This window comes from Lynx rufus, unplaced genomic scaffold, assembly GCF_022079265.1.
Source record: "Lynx rufus isolate CCGP_SWC_20201006 ecotype Redwood Valley unplaced genomic scaffold, mLynRuf1.p SCAF_7, whole genome shotgun sequence".
Taxonomy (NCBI): Eukaryota; Metazoa; Chordata; class Mammalia; order Carnivora; family Felidae; genus Lynx; species Lynx rufus.
Genome location: NW_025814889.1, coordinates 60,522,239 through 60,542,638, shown reverse-complemented (window position 1 = coordinate 60,542,638; position 20,400 = coordinate 60,522,239). Strand labels below are relative to the sequence as shown.

The 20,400-nt window shown below is 36.4% G+C and overlaps 1 protein-coding gene across 1 annotated transcript in view; it reads right to left on the bottom strand.

Moving 5' to 3' along the window:
• BMAL2 (basic helix-loop-helix ARNT like 2) overlaps positions 1–17,579 on the bottom strand; it is a 75,266-nt gene extending 57,687 nt beyond the window's left edge. The window contains exon 1 of the mRNA XM_047066891.1: positions 17,434–17,579. Within this exon, the coding sequence (XP_046922847.1) occupies positions 17,434–17,579 (146 nt within the window). The remainder of the gene's footprint in view (positions 1–17,433) is intronic.
• Between the last annotated feature and the right edge of the window lie 2,821 nt (positions 17,580–20,400).

Here is a 20,400-nt window from a genome sequence, read left to right as displayed (position 1 = left end):
AGGCTACAGGCACATGATCCCCAACAGGGCAACAGGAACCATGGTAGCTGACAATGAACAATAATTGGTACTTTACTTAAAAATGATCTCATGCCAATCCTGAGAAATAGAATTTTAATATGAATAATGTTAAATAGAATAATTTTTAAACAATTGATGGCTTTACCAAAAATTTTACGGCAGCTGTATGAAAATAGCCTAAAAATGAATTAAGAATTTCAGACCTTTAAACAAAAGGAATTTATTTTGTTAAAATTCATCTGGATGATGAAAAATATCACTGAAGACTAGAAAGTCTGATCACTTGCCAATAACATTAATATTCACAGTAGCATATTCCCTAGCAGACTATGCCAAATGCATATATGTGTGTGGGAATATATACATACATGTATGTTTGTGTATGTATGTGTATGTGTTATTCATTAAGAAATGGAGTCACCAGACCACTACTAAAATAAAATATACTGATGGTGACAGAATACTTTCCACATTAAAAAATCATGCAGGCTGAGTAGTTTTTAAAATATATATATTTCAAAGAGCCTAAATGTCCATCAACTGACGAATGGATAAAGAAGATGTGGTTTATATATACAATGGAATACTACTTGGCAATGAGAAAGAATGAAATCTGGCCATTTGTAGCAACATGGATGTAGCAACTGGAGAATGTTATGCTAAGTGAAATAAGTCAGGCAGAGAAAGACAGATACCATATGTTTTCACTCATATGTGGATCCTGAGAAACTCAACAGAAGATCAGGGGAGAGGAGAAGGGGGAGGGAAAAAAAAAACTTACAGAGGGAATAAGGCAAACCATAAGAGACTCTTAAATACTGAGAATAAACTGAGGGTTGATGCGGGTTGGGGGGGGAGGGGAAAGTGGGTGATGGGCATTGAGGAGGGTACCTGTTGGGATGAGCACTGGGTGTTGTATGGAAACCAATTTGACAATAAATTTGATATTAAAAAAATAAAACAATAATAAAATGGAAAAAAATAAAAAATATATATTTTAAGAAATATATTTCCAAATGTATCAATACAAACAGACAAAAAAAAAAAAAAAAAAAAACCTCTTAAATACAGAGAACAAACTGGTGGTTGCCAGAGGGGAAGTGGATGAGAAGATTGGCAAAATAGGTGAAGAGAATTAAGAGGTACAAAATTCCAGTTATAAAATATAAATAAGCCACAGAGATGAAAAGTACAGCATGGGGAACATCATCAATAATATTATAATAATGTTATGTGGTGACAGATAACTACATTTATCATAGTGAGCACTGAATGTGTGAATTGCCAAATCACTATGTTGTACACCCAAATCTAATATAACATTGTATGTCAACTGAACTTCAATAAGGAAAAAAAACTTAAATGAGATTTAAAATATATTCAATAGAAAGTGATACACACAGAAGTGTAAAAAACAAAAAACAAAAATAAGCCCAATATAAATATGACTGAGATTGCAAAGAATGCCAAACAATAGAACAAAATAAACATTAAAACTATAATTCCAGAACATTTTTCTAAAATTTGGAAAAAATCCCGGAATTATATATTAAAAGGATACCATAACCATGTTAGCATGGCCAACAAGGAATCATAATTAAAACTACTTTATTTTTCTTTAAAGTTTATTTATTTATTTTGAGAGAGAGAGAGCAAGCACGTGCAAGCGAGGGAGGGGCAGAGAGAGAAGAGAGAGAGAATCCCAAGCAGGCTTGGTGCTGAGAGTGCAGAGCCCAATGTGGGGCTCGAACTCACAAACTGTGAAATCAAGAGTGGGACACTTAACTGAGCCACCCAGGTGCCCCATAGTTAAAACTACTTTAAAGAAAAAAAAAAATCACTGGACAACCAGGCAAAAAGGCTAAGTCACTAATAAGGAAAAGAAAACAAGATTGTTAGTAGATTTTTCAACAATTCTTAGTGCCCAAATTTAAGATACTCAAGGAAGGGAAATATGAGTCCAGGATTTTATATCTACCCAAATTGACCTCCAAGTACAAAGCTGCAAACAAACTATTATAAACTTGCCAACTTTCAGGCTACAATGATCCCATGAGCCCTTCCTAAAGAATCTATTAGAAATGGACATTCAGACAACCAAAAGAGTGAAAGACAGTAATATAAGGATCCATGCTGATCATTAGATACAAATACACCTGTAGAACAAAGCTAATCCATGGTTACAAAGGAGAGAGAGAAAAAGAGGCAAGTTGTTTTCTAAAAATACATATTTAAAAAATATATTTCCAAATGCATCATTTTTCAGGGGGGACTTGAAAAACTCAGAAGAAAGTACCCATAATATCACCTGGAAATTAACATAGTTAATATTTTACTGTCTCCTTCCAGTCTTTTTCTTAAACATGTATCTAGATACATACAGAAAACAGCTTTGACTATTTAGATATGGTGTGTATGTGTGTATAGTCTATTTATGGAGATGTGTGTTCCATATATAAACAGAATATATACTATGTATGGAATGTATAATATATAGAATATTACATACAATGAATAAAGTTCAGATAATAGTGTATAATTTTTTATAGCTTGTCTTATTCACTTAACATTGTAACACAAATATTTCCCACACCATCAGATATTCTTGGGGAAAAGGACTGAAAATGATTAAATAGCCCATTGGTTAGCTAAACCATAATCTAATCATTTTCTATTACTGGATATTTCAATATTATAAATAATATAGCTAATACTATTGTGGTGCATGCATATTTGATTATTTTTCCCATGATAACCCTTCAGAAATACAATGTTGTGGATAACTATTTTAAGGTTTCTGATTCATCTTGCCAAATTTCCCTCTTGACTCAACAATTATCATTTTCCAAGTTTAGCTTACCTTTGAACTATTATATTTATCTGACATATTTTGAGTTTTTAATATTTTCTTGCTTAAAAATTCATTCTATAGAAAAATTAATAAACTTCATAAAGAGATGCTTATAAATATGCCAGATAAAAAGAGCCACTAAGATAAAAACTTAAGGGATGCTTTTCCTTCTCACTGTCTAAATAAAAAATAGCTTTCATAGTTGTGGTACTGTGTCAAAAATATTTTAAAATACCTAGGAATAAACCTAACCAAAGATGTAAAAGATCTGTATGCTGAAAACTATACAGAGCTTATGAAGGAAATCAAAGAAGATACAAAGAAATGGAAAAACATTCCATGCTCATGGATTGGAAGAACAAATACTGTTAAAATGTCAATACTACCCAAAGCAACCTACACATTCAATGCAATCCAAATCAAAATTGCACTGGCATTCCTCCCAAAGCTGAAACAAACAATCCTAAAATTTATATGGAACCACAAAAGACCCTGAATAGTCAAAGTAATGTTGAAAAAGAAAACCAAAGTGGGAGGCATCACAATCCCAGACTTTAGCCTGTACTACAAAGCTGTAATTACCAAGACAGTATGGTATTGGCACAAAAACAGACACATTGACCAATGGAATAGAATAGAGAACCTGGAATCGGATCCCCAAATGTATGCCCAACTAATCTTTGACAAAGCAGAAAAGAGTATCCAATGGAAAAAAGACAGTCTCTTTTGCAAATGGTCCTGGGAGAACTGGACAGCAGCATGCAGAAGAATGAAACTGGACCACTTTCTTACACCATACACAAAAACAAACTCAAAATGGTTGAAAGACCTAAATGTGAGACAAGAAACCATCAAAACCCTAGAGGAGAAAACAGGCAACAATCTCTCTGACCTCAGCCACAGCAACTTCTTACTTGACACATCTGCGAAGGCAAGGGAAATAAAAGCAAAAATAAACTATTGGGACCTCATCAAGATTAAAAGCTTCTGCACTGCAAAGGAAACAATCAATAAAACTAAAAGGCAACCTAAAGAATGGGAAAAGATATTTGCAAATGACATATTGGATAAAGGGTTAGTATCCAAAATCTAGAAAGAACTTACCAAACTCAGCACCAAAAAAACTCAGTGAAGAAATGGGCAGAAGAATAAATAGACACTTTTCCAAAGAAGACATCCAGATGGCCAAGAGACACATTAAAATATGCTCAACATCACTCATCATCAGGAAAATAACAAATCAAAGCCACACTGAGATACCCCTTCACACTGGTAAGAGTGGCTAAAATGAACAAACCAGGAAACTATAGATGCTGGCGAGGATGTGAAGAAACAGCAACCCTCTTGCACTGTTGGTGGGAATGCAAACTGGTGCAGCTGCTCTAGAAAGCATTGTGAGGTTCCTCAAAAAATTAAAAATAGAACTACCCTATGACCCAGCAATAGCACTACTAGGAATTTATCCAAAGGATACAGGAGTGCTGATTCATAGGGGCACATGTACCCCAAAGTTTATAGCAGCACTTTCAACAATAGCCAAATTATCCAAAGAGCCCAAATGTCCATCAATTGATGAATGAATAAAGAAGATGTGGTTTATATATACAATGGAATACTACTTGGCAATGAGAAAGAATGAAATCCTGTCATTTGCAGCAACGTGGATGGAACTGGAGGGTATTATGCTAAGTGAAATAAGTCAGTCAGAGAAAGATAGATATCATATGTTTTCACATGGGTGGAACTTGAGAAACTTAACAGAAGACCATGGGGGAAGGGAAAGGGAAAAAAATAGTTTCAAACAGAAAGGGAGGCAAACCCATACAAGACTCTTAAATACAAAGAACAAACTGAGGGTTGATGGGGAGGTTGGGGGAGCGGGGAAAATGAGTGATGGGCATTGAGAAGGGCACTTGTTGAGATGAGCCCTGGGTGTCATATGTAAGAAGTGAATCACGGGAATCTACCCCAAAACCAAGAGCACACTGTATACACTATATGTTAGCTAACTTGACAGTAAATTACATTAAAAAAAAAAAAAAAAACAAGGAATTCGTAACCAAAGATTATATATATGTATATATTTTTTCACATATGTTATCTGATTCTCACATTTGAGAATCATGTAGTTGTCACCATCCCCATTTTACAGAGGATGGAATTGAGGCTACTAAGGTTAATGACTGCTCAAGGTCATATACCTAACAGGAGGCTGGTATGTCTTCCATTAAGCCTCTCCTGTTGCTGTCATCATTTCCAGTCTGCTCTGTGATTGGTCTCTGAAGCAAAAAACTAGGTTAGATTAAGTCAGCTTCTTTTCTCTTTTCCCCTTTTAGTCTAACATCATACTTAGGGAATAAAACAGAAAATAATTTTACAGGTGAATGATTTTCTTCCTATTAGTCTGGAACTGTATATACATACACATTACTTCAATTTTTGGTGCAGCCGCTCTGGAAAGCAGTGTGGAGGTTCCTCAGAAAATTAAAAATAGACCTACCCTATGACCCAGCAATAGCACTGCTAGGAATTTACCCAAGGGATACAGGAGTACTGATGCATAGGGGCACTTGTACCCCAATGTTCATAGCAGCACTCTCAACAATAGCCAAATTATGGAAAGAGCCTAAATGTCCATCAACTGATGAATGGATAAAGAAATTGTGGTTTATATACACAATGGAATACTACGTGGCAATGAGAAAAAATGAAATATGGCCTTTTGTAGCAACGTGGATGGAACTGGAGAGTGTGATGCTAAGTGAAATAAGCCATACAGAGAAAGACAGATACCATATGGTTTCACTCTTATGTGGACCCTGAGAAACTTAACAGGAACCCATGGGGGAGGGGAAGGAAAAAAAAAAAAAAAAAAAGGACGTTAGAGTGGGAGAGAGCCAAAGCATAAGAGACTGTTAAAAACTGAGAACAAACTGAGGGTTGATGGGGGGTGGGAGGGAGGGGCGGGTGGGTGATGGGTATTGAGGAGGGCACCTTTTGGGATGAGCACTGGGTGTTGTATGGAAACCAATTTGTCAATAAATTTCATATATTAAAAAAAAAATAAACATCAAAAGACAAACTTTAGCTGTTATGAATCATGCTTTTTTTTTGATTATAGATGTTTTGGCAAATGAACTCACTCACTGAATTCACCTCTTTGGTGAAATCCCAACCTACTGTACTTACAAAAGCCAAATATACCACTATTTCATGGTCCCTGGTAGAACAGGAAAAAGGCATGATTGTGTTAGCCAAACAATTCACTTCTTGTTTGCAGCACAAACCTAGGTAATTAGTAAATTTGCTATCTATATTTTTTTCTCCATACTGGCATTTGGTCTATAGTCATATTTTTACATATGGATTTAACAAGCTTTCTGATATCAATAATGTTCGCATTATTTAGATGCACTTTCTTAGTGTAGCATCTTATATGACAGAGACATAATTTTTTTCAAAATACAGTGCAAGTTTTCCTTAAAAACTACTTTCACTGCATTTTGAATGAAATGTAGGCCTTCTCCCTACATCAAACAAAGACAAGTGAAATTGGGAGCAAATACAATCCAAACATCTCCCCGATTTGCTTCGCTCCATGCCTTCCTCTTTTGAAATCCGTCTTCCTTTGGTTTCTGACATACTCCTACTTCAGAGCCATGTCTTCTCACATTTGTGGTAGGATTCCCTCCTTCCTTTACTGTGTCTAGGCCCAAGTACCCCCAGAATATATTCTCAGCCCCCAAGTCTTCCCACTCCACACACCTCCCCCAGTGACTGCATCCATGCCAATCCCTGCACTTGTGTCTGTACATTAATGATGTGTGAATCTCTTTCTCCAGACTAGGACTCAACCCCGAGTTCCAGACCCTCACATCCAACTGCCTACTTGAAGATCCCAGAAATAATACATTCTCATTGTGTCCAAAACTGAATTCATCATCTATCCCTCAATCTCAACATATAATACCATCCTCCGTGTAGGTAACCAAGTCAGAAAACTTGTTGGACACTTCTTGCATGCCTGCTCTCCCTAAACAACAGTCATTAATTCTCTTTTAAATGTGTCATAATAGGTCTCTCCTTTTTCATGTCCTGCTGCCCAGAGCTACTCTCTTAGACCAATGTTCAGAAAACAACCCCTAGCAAGAACTTCTCAGCTATTTTCTCTGCCTGCTGGATTTTCCCCTTTCAACCCATCCTTCATGCTGTTTTCCATAATGATTCTCTGAAGATATAACTCTGCTCCACTTTGCACCTGGTAGGATAGCTATATTCTTTTTAAAAATGGAAAATAACAAGTGTCAGCAAGGATATGGAGAAACTGGATCCCTCGCACTTTGCTGGTGGGAATATATAATGGTACAGCCACTGTGGAAAACAGTTGTGGTTCCTCACAAACTAAGCAGAATTACCATATGACCCAGCAATTCCACTCCTAGGTATATACCCGAAGGAACTTAAAGCAAGGACTCAAACAGATATGTGTACACCAATGTTCATAACAGCATTATTCACAATAGGCAAAAGATAAGAACAACCTAAATGCGCAACAGATGAATAAACAAAATGTGATATATGGCAACCCCTGGGCAGAGCACCCCAGGACCCCTCCCTGCCCAGGTACATCACCTCTCCAAGTCACTCTCTGTACAGACAGTCCTGGAACATACTTGTTTGCACCCACTTCAGCTATCCTACCAGGACACTCACTGTGTATAGAGCTGAGGGGTCTCCGGGTCCACATACTGCCTTAACTTTAGTCATCCCACCAGGGCACCCCCTGCATGCAGTGCCCCCAGAAACCCCAGCCTGCACTCACTTCAGCTGTCCTGCCAGAGTGCCCTCAGTGTACACAATCTGAAACACTGGCCTGCATCTTCAGCTTTAGCTGTCAGGACAGGGTGCCCAGTGCATGGAGAGCCCTGGGATCCCATGACATATAACCACTTCAGCTTCAGCTGTCCTACTAGGGTGCCCTCTTTGTGGAGAGCCCCAGGACGCCCCGAATAAAACCCACTTCAGATTCAACTATCCTGCCAAGGTTCCTTCTGGGTGTAGAGCCTTAGGAAACTCCTGCATGAACCCACTATCCTGCCAGAGCACCTGCTGCATGAAGAGCGCAGGGACTGCACTGACCTGTACCCACTTCAGCTATCCTGCCAGGGTACCCACTGTGTGGAGAGTCCTGGGACACCCAGCTCATGCTAGACACATCTCCAGCCAGTGAAAGCCACCAAGTACACAAGGTCTACATAGGGAATAACACAAGACAATTACTTCAAGTTCAGAAGTAGTTATCTGCCTAATTCATAGAAACAAATATAAGAAGTCAAGTGAAATGGGGAGATAGAGAAATATACTCTGAAGGAAAGAACAAGACAAAAACTCAGAGAAAGGACCTAAATGAAATGGAGGTAAGCAATATGCCTAATAAAGAATTTAAGGTAATTATCATACAGATGCTCACTGGACTCCAGAGAAGAGTAGATTAACTCATTGGGACCTCAATAAAGAGAGAGAAAATGTAAAAAAGAACCAGAGTTGGAGAATATGATAACTGAAATAAAAAAAAAATATATTAGAGAGAATCAACAGATTAGAGGATACAGAAGAACATATCAGTGATCTGGAAGACAGAGTAATGAAATGCGCATAAGCTAAAGGATAAAAAGAGAAAATAGTAATAAATAAATGAAGGTAGATTAAGGGATCTTTTGGACAGCATCAAGTGAAAAAAACATTCTCATTATAGGGGACCTAGAAGAAGCAAGAGAGAGGGAAAAATCCTATTTGAAAAAATAGCTGAAAACTTCCCTGACATAGAGAAGGAAATAGGCATCCAGGTTCAAGAAGCACAGAGTTCTAAACAAGATGAACCCAAGGAGGTCCAAATCAAGACACATAATAATTAAAATGTCAAAAGTTAAAGATTAAGAGTGACTTGGGGTGCCTGGCTAGCTCAGTCAGTAGAGCACACTACTCTTGATCTCAGGGTCGTGACATTCAAGTCCCACACTGGGCATAGAACCTACTTAAAAAAGAGAGTTTTTTTTTTTTTAAGTTTATTTATTTATTGTGTGTGTGTGTGTGTGTGTGTGTGAGAGAGAGAGAGAGAGAGAGAGAGAGAGACAGAATGTGGGATGTGGGTGGGGGAGGAACAGAGAGAGAGGAAGGGAGAGGGACTGAGAGAGAGAGAGAGAGAGAGAAAGAGAACCCCAAGCAGGCTCTGTGCTGCCAGCCCAGAGCCTGACATAGGGCTTGATCTCACAAACCATGAGATCGTGACCTGAGCCAAAAATCAAGAGTTGGATGCCTAACTGACTTAGCCACCCAGGCACTCCCAAAGACAGATTTTCAAAAGCACAAGAGAGAAACAAAAATTTACCTACAACATAAACCCTAAAAGGCTATCAGCTCAGTTTTCAGCAGAAACTTTGTAAGCCACAAGGGAGTGACATGATATATACAAAGTAAGATGGAAAAAACTTACAACCAAGAATACTCTACCTGGCAAGGTTATCATTCAGAGTTGGAGGAGAGATAAAGAATTCCCCCTCCCTCTACCACCACCAAAATGATTTTATTAGCACAGAGCTAACCTTACAAGAAATGCTAAAGGAAATTCTTCAAGTGGAAAAGAAATGGCCATTAGATGTTAGAAAATTATGAATAAAGATATAAGATATGACAGCATATACATAAAACATGGAGGAAAGAGCGAAACAAATTTTTTTTAAGAATGTGTTTGAACTCAAATGACCATCAACTTAAAAAGAGTGCTATTACTTAGGATGTTATATATGAACCCCATGGTACCACAAACCCCAAAACTATAATAGACATGAAAAAAGAAAAAGAAAGCCAAACATGATGCTACAGAAACTCATCAATCACAAAGAAAGACAGCAAGAGAAAGAATTACAGAGAAGAACTACAAAAACAACCAGAGAAAAAAATGGCAATAAGTATATACCTACCAATAATCAGTTTAAAAAAATTTTTTTTAACATTTATTTACTTTTGAGACAGAGAGAGACAGAGGATGAACGGGGGAGGGTCAGAGAGAAAGAGGGAGACACAGAATCTGAAACAGGCTCCAGGCTCTGAGCTGTCAGCACAGAGCCCGACGCGGGGCTCGAACTCACGAGCCGTGAGATCATGACCTGAGCCGAAGTCTGACACTTAACCGACTGAGCCACCCAGGCGCCCCTACCAATAATCAGTTTAAATGTAAATAGCCTAAATACTGTAATCAAAAGACATAGGGTGGCAGAATGGATAAAAAAACAGATGGTGTCTACAAGAGACTCACCTCAGACCCCAAAACACATATAGACTGAAAGTAAAAGGATAGAAAAAATATTCCACGCAAATGGAAGTGGGGGGAAAAAGTCCAGGGTAGCAATACTTCTATCAGACAAAACAGACTTTAAAATGAAGACTGTAACAAGAGTTAAAGAAGGCCATTACATACTGATAAAGGGCTTAATCCAATAAGAGGATATGTTGTAAATATCCACACAACCAACATAGGAGCGCCTAAATAAAGCAAATACCAATGGGTAGATCATCCAGGCAGAAAACCAACAAGGAAACACTGGCTTTGAACAACACATTAGACCAGATGGACTTAACAGATATACACAGAACATTCCATCTAAAAATAACAATATACACATTCTTTTTAAGTGTGCATGAAACATTCTGCAGAGCAGATCACATGTTAGGCCACAAAAACAAAAGTCTCCATAAATTTCAGAAGATTGAAATCCATACCATGCATGTTTTTCAACCACAACAGTATGCAACTAGAAATCAATCATTAAAACACAAACACACAAACACATGGAGGCTAAAGAACACACTGCTAAACAACCAATGGGTCAACAAAGAAATCAAAGAGAAAATTTTTAAATACACAGAGAAAAATGAAAATACAATAGTCCAAAACCTTTGGGACACAGCAAAAACAGTTCTAGGAGGAAAATATAGAGCAATACAAGCCGATCTCAAAAAACAAAAACAAAACAAAAAGAGAAAAAAGGAGAAAGAAAGCAAGCTCAAAAAAATCTAACCTTATGCTTAAAAGAACTAGAAAAAGAGAAACAAAGCTCAAGGTGAGTAGAAGGAAGGAAGAATAAAGACCAGAGCAAAAACAAATGATACAGAGACTAAGAAAAAAATAGAAAAAAAAATCAATAAAACTAAGAGCTGGTTCTTTGAAAAGATAAACAAAATTGATAAACCCTGAGGCAGACTCATCAAGAAAAAAAAAGAGAAAGGACCCAAATAAAATCAGAAGCAAAAGAGGAAAAATAAGACCACAGAAATACAGAAGGATTATAAGAAAACACTACAAAAAATTATATAGCAAAAATTATTGGACAAGCTAAAAGAAATGGATAAATTCCTAGAAACGTACAATCTCCTAAAACCAAATCAGGAAGAAAGAACATGTGAACATACCAACTACTAGTAATGAAATTGAATTGGTAATCAAAAATGACCAAAAAATAAAAGTTCAAGACCTGATGGATTCACAGGTGAATTCTACTAAACATTTAAAGAAGAGTTAATACCTATTCTCAATCTATTCTAAACAGAAAAAGGGAAGCTTCCAAATATATTCTGCTAGGCCAGCATTACCCTGATACCAAAACCAGACACACACACGCACACACACCCACACACAAACCCCTACAAGCCAATATCTCAATATCTCTGATGAATATAGATCCAAAAATTCTCAACAAAGTATTAGCAAACTACATTCCACAATACATTAAAAGGGACCACTCACCACGATCTAGTGGGATTTATTCCAAGAATGCAAGGATGATTCATTATTTATAAATCAATCAACATGATAAACCATATCAACAAAACTAAGGATAAAAATCATATGATCTCAATAGATGCAGTAAAGGCATCTGACAAAATTCAACATCCATTCATGATGAAAACTCTCAACAAAGTGGGTTTAGAGGGAACACACCTCAACATAATACAGGCCATATATGAAAACCCACAGCCATCATCATACTCAGTGGTAAAGAACTGAGAGATTTTCCTCTACAATCAGGAACAAAACAAAGATGTCCACTCACCATTGTTATTCAACTAGAAGTCCTAACCATAGCAATCAGACTAGAAAGAGAAATAAGAGGCAATCATATCGATAAGGAAGAAATGAAACTGTCACTATTTACAGATGACTTGACATAACATATAGAAAACCATAAAGGCTCCATCAAAAAACTATTAAAACTAATAAATTTAGGGGCGCCTGTGTGGCTCAGTTGGTTGGACAACCAACTTTGGCTCAGGTCATGATCTTGCACTTTGTGAGTTCGAGCCCTGTGTCAGGCTCTGTGCTGACAGCTCAGAGCCTGGAGCCTGCTTCAGATTCTGTGTCTCCCCCTCTCTCTACCTCCCCTGCTCACACTCTGTGTCTCTCTGTCTCTCAATAATAAATGTTAAAAAAAACACTAATAAATTCAGTAAATTTGCAGTATACAAAATATACCAAAATCTGCTACAGTTTTATACACTAATAACAAACTAGCAGAAAGAGATTTTAAGTGAACAATCCCATTTAAAATTGCACCAAAAAGACTAAAATATCTAGGAATACACTTAACCAAGGAGGTGAAAGACCTGTACTCTGAAAACTATAAGGCACTGATGAAAGAAATTACAGATGACAGAAATAAATGGAAAGATATTCCATGTTCATGGAATGGAAGAATTTATATTGTTAAAATGTCCATGCTACCCAAAGCAATCTAAAGATTCAGTACAATCCGTCTCAAAGTACCAAAAGCATTTTTCACAGAACTTGCACAATCCTAAAATTTGTATGAAACAACAAAAGACCCTGAGTAGCCAAAGCGACCTTGAAAAAGAACAAAAGTGGAGGTATCACGGTTCCAAATGTCAAGATATACTACAAAGCTATAATAATTAAAACAGCATGGTACTGGCACAAAAACAGACACATAGATCAATGGGACCAAATAGAGAGCCTGGAAATAAACCCACCATTATATGGTCAATTAATCTATGACAAATTAGGCAAGATTAGGCAATAGGGAAAAGAGAGTATCTTCAACAAATGGTTCTGAGAAAACTGGACCTCTCTAACACCATTCAGAAAAATAAACTCAAAATGGATTAAAGACCTATATGTGAAACTTGAAACCATAAAAATTCTATAAGAGAACATAGGCAGTGATTTCTCTGACATTGGCTGTAACAATATTGTTCTAGACATATCTTCTAAGACAAAGGAAACAAAAACAAGAATAAACTATTGGGCTACATCAAAATAAAAAGCTGTAGTGCAGCAAAGGAAACCAACAATATAACAAGGCAACTTACTACACGGGAGGAGATATTTGCAAATGGCTATCTAATAAGGGGTTAATATCCAAAATATATAAGATATTTATACAACTCAACACCCAAAAAGCAAACAATCTGATTTAAAAATGGGCAGAATATCTGAATAGGCAGCTTTCCAAAGACATACAGATGGCCAACAGACACATAAAAAAAGCTAATCACTAATCATCAGGAAAATGCAAATCAAAACCACAATAAGATACCACTTTCCATCTGTCAGAATGACTAAAATTAAAAAGGTAAGAAATAACAAAAGTGTTGGCAAAGTTGTAGAGAAAATGTCATGCACTATGGTGGGAATGTAAATTGGTATAGCCACTGTGGAAAGCAGTGTAGAAGTTCCTCAAAAAATTTATAACAGAAATAACATATAATCCAATAACTCCACTACTAGGTATTTACCCAATAAAACCAAAACACTAATTCAAAAAGATACATGCATCCTTATGTTCACTGCAACATTATTTACAATAGCCAAGATATGGAAGCAACCTAAGTGTCCATCAATAGAGAAGTGGATAAAGAAGTGGCACACACACACACATTAGAATATTACACCACCAAATAAAAGATGAGGTCATTTGCAACAACATGGATGAAGCTAGAGGGTATTTTGCTAAGTGAACTAAGTCAGACCAAGAGAAAGACAAATATCATATGATTTCACTCATGGGGCACCTAAAAAACAAAACAAATGAATAAACAAAAAGTAGAATCAGACTTATAAATACAGAGAATTAATGGTTGCCAGAGGGAAGGATGGACAAAATGGGTGAAGGGGTGTAGGAGATATGGACTTACACTTATAAAATGAGTAATTCATAGGAATAAATGGCACAGCATAGGGAATATTGTCAATGGTATTGTAATAGGGATGTATGGTGACAGACTGTAGCTATGTGATAAGCACACCATAATGCATAGAGAAGCTGACTATGTTGTGCATCTGATACTAATGTAACATTGTGTGTCAATTATACTTAAATTAAAAAAATGGTACAAAGATGTGGTATATACATACAATGGAATATTATTCAGCCATAAAAAGAAATGAATGAAATTCTGATATATGCTGTAACACACATAAAATTTGAAAATTTAATGCCCATAAGAAACTCTTAAAAACTGAGAACAAACTGAGGGTTGATGGGGGGTGGGAGGGAGAGGGGGGTGGGTGATGGGTATTGAGGAGGGCACCTTTTGGGATGAGCACTGGGTGTTGTATGGAAACCAATTTGACAATAAATTTCATATATTGAAAAAAAAAAAAGAAAATGTAATGCCCAGTGAAATAAGCCAGATACAAAAGGACAAACATTGCACGACTCTACTTATATAAGATATCTAGAATAGGCAGTATCATAGAACTAGAAAATAGGCTAGAGGTTACCAGGGACTGAGGGAAACGAGGTATGGAGTATCATTATTTAATGAGCACAGAGTTTGATTGGGGTAATAACAAAGTTTTGGAAATAGGCAGTAGTAATAATGTAAAAATGTAAAACACTGTGAACATAATTAATGCCACTGAATTGTATAGTTAAAAATGGTTGAAATGGCAATTTTTGTTATATATGTTTTACCAAATACAAAACGTACCAAGGCCAACAATTTTTTTAAATGTAATTTGATCAAGTCCTCTCATCCTTAAAATCCTTCTGTTTCCCTGACTGCATGCAAGATAATTTCTATACTCTTTGGTTCAACAGATCTCTTTACCCAGTCCACGTGCATCCCTCAAGTCTCATAGCTCACCCACCTCTGTGTACGCCCTCTGCTTTATTGTGCCAACCACATCTCCTGATTAAAAGAGTGTTATTTCATATTTCGTGCCCTGTGCTTCTGAACAGTTCTTCCTTCTACGTAAAATACCTCCTTTACTCCTGCATAGAATGGCTCACTTCCATTCTTCATTTACAACTTAGCTTAAGTCAACCTCTGCAGGAAGCTGTCCTTCCCTACTGATCCCAATCTCATTTAAATGCCCAATTGTCTTTGTTGCCAAAGAACCCATGGTGTATGTTATGACAGTTATCATGTGTAATAGTTATCTGTACCTTTCTAATTTGTACACGTTTCTTTTGTCTAATCTGTATTTCTTCCTCCCAGTCTACTGGGTGTCACATAGTAGGTACTCAAGAAATTGTAATGACTACATTCCAGGGAGTCTTCATCCATGACCATTTTAGAGAACCAGCTCTCCATTCAAAACCAAGAGTGCTGCAAAAATGGTAAACATTCTCATACATTCTTTGTTTAAAAATACCCAATATTCTGAGGCTCCACCAACGAAATCAACTTCATATCTACTGAATGGCTTTCACACCCTGAGTCTCTGGGAAAAATGCTACACAATTAGTATTTTGTAAAACCTATAAAGTACTTTGACATCCATCATTTCATCAGAGGAATGGAATATGGTGGAATGAAAGAAGGATTGGGGCAGAATGGAGAAGCTCTAAGGTAGATAATGAGCAAATCAGTGGGGTGTATACTCTCTTTCGACTCTCTTCCTCTTCACCTTCTTCAAGTAGGAATTATGTCAGGTCAAATTCCAGGACTTACCTGCTGCCACTGGTTGCTGATATTTATTTCTTTGTTGAAAGAAGATAGGTAAAAGGGTACTGAGAAAGCTTTTCCACCTCTTTTTTTTGTCATGATTCCTGACATGGAAGAAAGGAGGTCTTGGGTCACCTACCCATACATGTTGGGAAATGGACAGCATAATTATCCTCATGTGCTAGAAGTAAGCTACCCTATCCAGTTGCAGACAGACAGGAAACAGTGTAATGAAGAAACTACCACACTAACAATCAGGAATTCTAACTAGTTGTGTAATGTTAGGCAAGTCACTTGATATCTTTGACTCCTGACTTCTTCAGTTTCTAAAATGTGGGCAATTGGCTAATCTTTAGTGTTGTCTTCTGCCAAAAGATCACTATCTGTCAGTATTTTGCATGTTTCTGTTATTTCGCCTACCAATGACCCCATTTCCTCATTCATTCCCCAAACCACTGTAAGGTCTCATCCATGCCCCATATGTGACATAAAACTGTGTTACCTCTAGTGCTCACTGCTCTACTTCAACAGCCACAATCTTATTTGGATCCTAAGAAAGAACAATGGTGCTTATGATTCTGAAGAAAAAGAAAGAACATAAAACTTATAATCAATCACTTCTAGCTTGAGCTGAGTGGGGACTACAAACTGATCAGCAAACGATGCCAGACAGTTACTTGGTCAATTGCAGTTATTTTTTATGACTATTCACATTACTGGGAGAGTATAAGAGAATACAGACAACCTGTAGAATACTTTCAAGTCAATTAAAGGGGGGCTGGGAAGTGCACTGGTACTTACATTTGAATAACACTGATTCTGCTGTCTTGGGAATTTTAGCTAAATTATAAAGTATATTGGGAAGAACAGGCTTAAAAAGAAGTAGAATGTTTCATTATGTTCTCATCTTGTCACCCTACTCAAAATTTTTCCCTTCTTTCATGAAAAACTGTCATCAACTATCATATTTATGTAAAGTACCAGCCTAAAATGGAGTACTCTAGATTGCAATATTTACCTTGCCTTATCAATTTCACCATACAAACCCTAGCTTTGGGGAGTTCATTAAAGAATATTTGGGGGCTGTGAGCTGTATTAATGCAACAAAAGAAACAAGGAGATAGCAAGTATCCCCAACATTGGCTTTATTATCTATTTGGCTTAATAAACATGGAAAACAAGAGTTTTACATGATTTAACTGACCACAGATAGCCAAGGGCTGGTTATTATATAAATGATGAGTAAGGCAAGAAGCAATGTGGTAATTATTATTTTAAGTGCATGCAGGAAGATGTTCTCTTCACAGTTAAACAATTCAAATAGGAAGGTAAGTATCTTGATATGACCATAAGTGTTAAACAAATTAACCTTATGTTCCTATATCTTTCAAATTCCAGCTGACTCCCCCTAGATATCTACTACGTTTCAGAATTCAACAGAAAAGTTCCAGATCAGACAGTGATAGAGGAAGCAATTGGGTGGAGAAATAATTGTCCCCATCCGTATGTCACCATGTAACTGAAAATCATCAGTGATTTGCAAAGTAATCGTTTTCTTTTTTCCTTAGAATCAAAGATTTCATAAATTCACTTACTGGGATGGGTCTGAATCACTTCCTTTTCGTTTTCTTGGGAGCTCTGTCACATGTGGGCTGAGGGATCCGATAGCTGTTGGTTTTGTCCATGGGCTCACATGACTGGAAACCATGGGAGCAATGCACTCGTTCTTTTCTATCAGCATTCTATCTATGACAGATAAAGCACAATAGGACATCTATCTTTAACATTAACTTCCACTTTATACATATCCCTATCACATTTTAAATGGCTTTACTATCTTGTTATTTTAAAGATATCACCTAAATAACAACATAACATAGAATTAAACACAAATTACATACACTCAAATATTAGAAATGTATTTGTTAGTCCATATTTTAAAGCTTATTTTCCCCATTTAATTGTAAAAGAATTGTAGAAAGTATAGAAAACATAGAAAAGTAGAAAGGAAGGGGGAAAATCAAATGTCACCATTCTGCTATTGTTAGAATCTATGTTTGTTTTCACTGTCACAAATATATATTATGGTACCAAAAACTTTTTATCTACTGGTTATTTTATTTGCATAGTATCCCAGAAATGAGTTAACAAGGTCAAGGGACATGAATATCTTTAACCCTAACTTGCTAAATATGACAATAAAATCCTTTTTGTATAAAACGTGGCTTATCAGATATTTAATAAAATATAAAAATCAAAATCACAGAAATAAAAATAACCTATAGTCCGAAAGTGGGCCTCCCTGAATAACTGTAATTCCCTTACTAAAATATAACAAGTTTATATTTATATCTATAAGTTACAACATAGACTAAAAATGTGTAAGTAGTATTAACAAGGAGAATGCAATAACTCCACAATAGTGGCAGATTTTTAATACATCTCTAGCAGTAACCGATAGATCAAGCATTCAAAAACAATGATATTGAAAATTTAATCCACACAATAGGCAAGTTTGGTGTAATAGACATATATAGACCACTATCCCTAGGAGCTTCAAACCCATTGTTTGTTTTGGGTACACATGGAGCATTTACCAAAATTAACAATATACTGGACAAAAAGCAAGTAAGTCTCAACAATTTCAAAAGACTATCATACATCAAACATTTAGTGACTTGGTGTAATTATGCTAGACACCAGTAACAAAAAGATAACTAGACAATCCCTGTATCTTTAAAAATTAAGAAATATACCAATAACACCTTCAGATAAGGAAGAATTCAAATATAAAATTATAAAATGTAACTAAATAATAATAATAAAATATTATACATCAAAATACGTGGAGATAGTGAAAGCATTACTTAGAAGGACATTTTAACCTTTATTTTAAGAAATTAGAAAATGATATGTAAAATCCAAAGAACTAAAAGAAATACAATGCAAACAATTGCACATCAAAAAGCTACACATGGATTCTTCTAAAAGACTGTAACTCTAATAACTCTATGGCAAGATTTTTCAAGAAAGAAAGAGGACGTAAGTAAATATAAGTGAACATGGGTCATAATTTTAGATGGTCTGGAGATTTAAAAGACAGTAAAAATCTCATGAACATTCTTTTCTTTGAAGTTTATTTTGACAAAGAGAAAGGGCATGCACACACACATAGGGGAGGAGCACAGATACGGGGAGAGCAAGAGAATCCCAAACAGGCCCTGCACTGTCAGCGTGCAACCCAACACAGGACTCAATCCCACAAACTATGAGAACGTGACCTGCGCCGAAATCAAAAGTCAGTCACGTAACCAACTGAGCCACCCAGATGCCCCTCATGAACAACATTCTAAATATTTGGAATTTTAGATAGAATGAAAAAATTCCTAGAGAATTTTAACAAACAAAAACTGAAGCTAAAAAAAAACAAAGACCTGAATATCACTATATCTTTCTTACACAACTATTCCAATATACAGAAAAAGAAGGAATATATTGGCCCCCAACTCTTTTTTAGTAAGGATTTCATAATTTTAAAATTAAGGGCGCCGGGTGGCACAGTCGGTTAAGCGTCCGACTTCAGCCAGGTCACGATCTCGCGGTCCATGAGTTCGAGCCCCGCGTCGGGCTCTGGGCTGATGGCTCAGAGCCTGGAGCCTGTTTCCGATTCTGTGTCTCCCTCTCTCTCTGCCCCTCGCCCGTTCATGCTCTGTCTCTCTCTGTCCCAAAAATAAATAAACGTTGGAAAAAAAAAATTAAAAAAAAAAAATTAAAAACCTGACAATGTGAGTACAATAAGAGAAAATTACAGGGTATCTCATTTATGAACAAATATAAAAAATCTTAATAAAATGTTAGCAAGATTCAGATATGTATAAAAAGAATCACCCAGGATGACCAAGATAGTTTTATTCCAGGAATACAAAACTGGTTTAATATTAATAAATCAATGAATATGATTAACCAGAACAACAGATTAATGGGAAAATGTGATTATCTCAATAGATATAGAAATATTAATGAAGAAATACTGAAAGCGTGTTCTTTAGAATCAGAAACAAGAACACCTTTTACTACTACTCCTTTTCAACACAATAGTAGAAGACTTGCCAGTGGAGTAGGGAAAGAAAAAGAAATATGAGATTTAACAACTGGGAAGGAAGACAAATGTTTTTTGCTATTACTGATAAATAATATGACTGAGTATATAGAAAACAGAAAATAATCAACAGATAAATAATTAAAATTAGAAAGTGTAGGGGTGTCTGGGTGGCTCAGTCTGCTGAGCATCTGACTTTGGCTCAGGTCATGATCTCCCCATTCGTGAGTTCAAGTGCCGCGTCGGGCTCTGTGAAGACAGCTCAGAGCCTGGAGCCTGCTTCTAATTCTGTCTCCTGGTCTCTCTGCCCCTCCCTTGCTCCTGCTCTCTCGCTCTCTCTCTCTCTCAAATAAACATAAAATAAAAAAAAGAAAGTGTAACAAGTTGGCTATATATAAGATCAATATATAAAAATCAACTGCCTTTCTATTCACCAGTAATAAAAATATTATTTACAATAAGA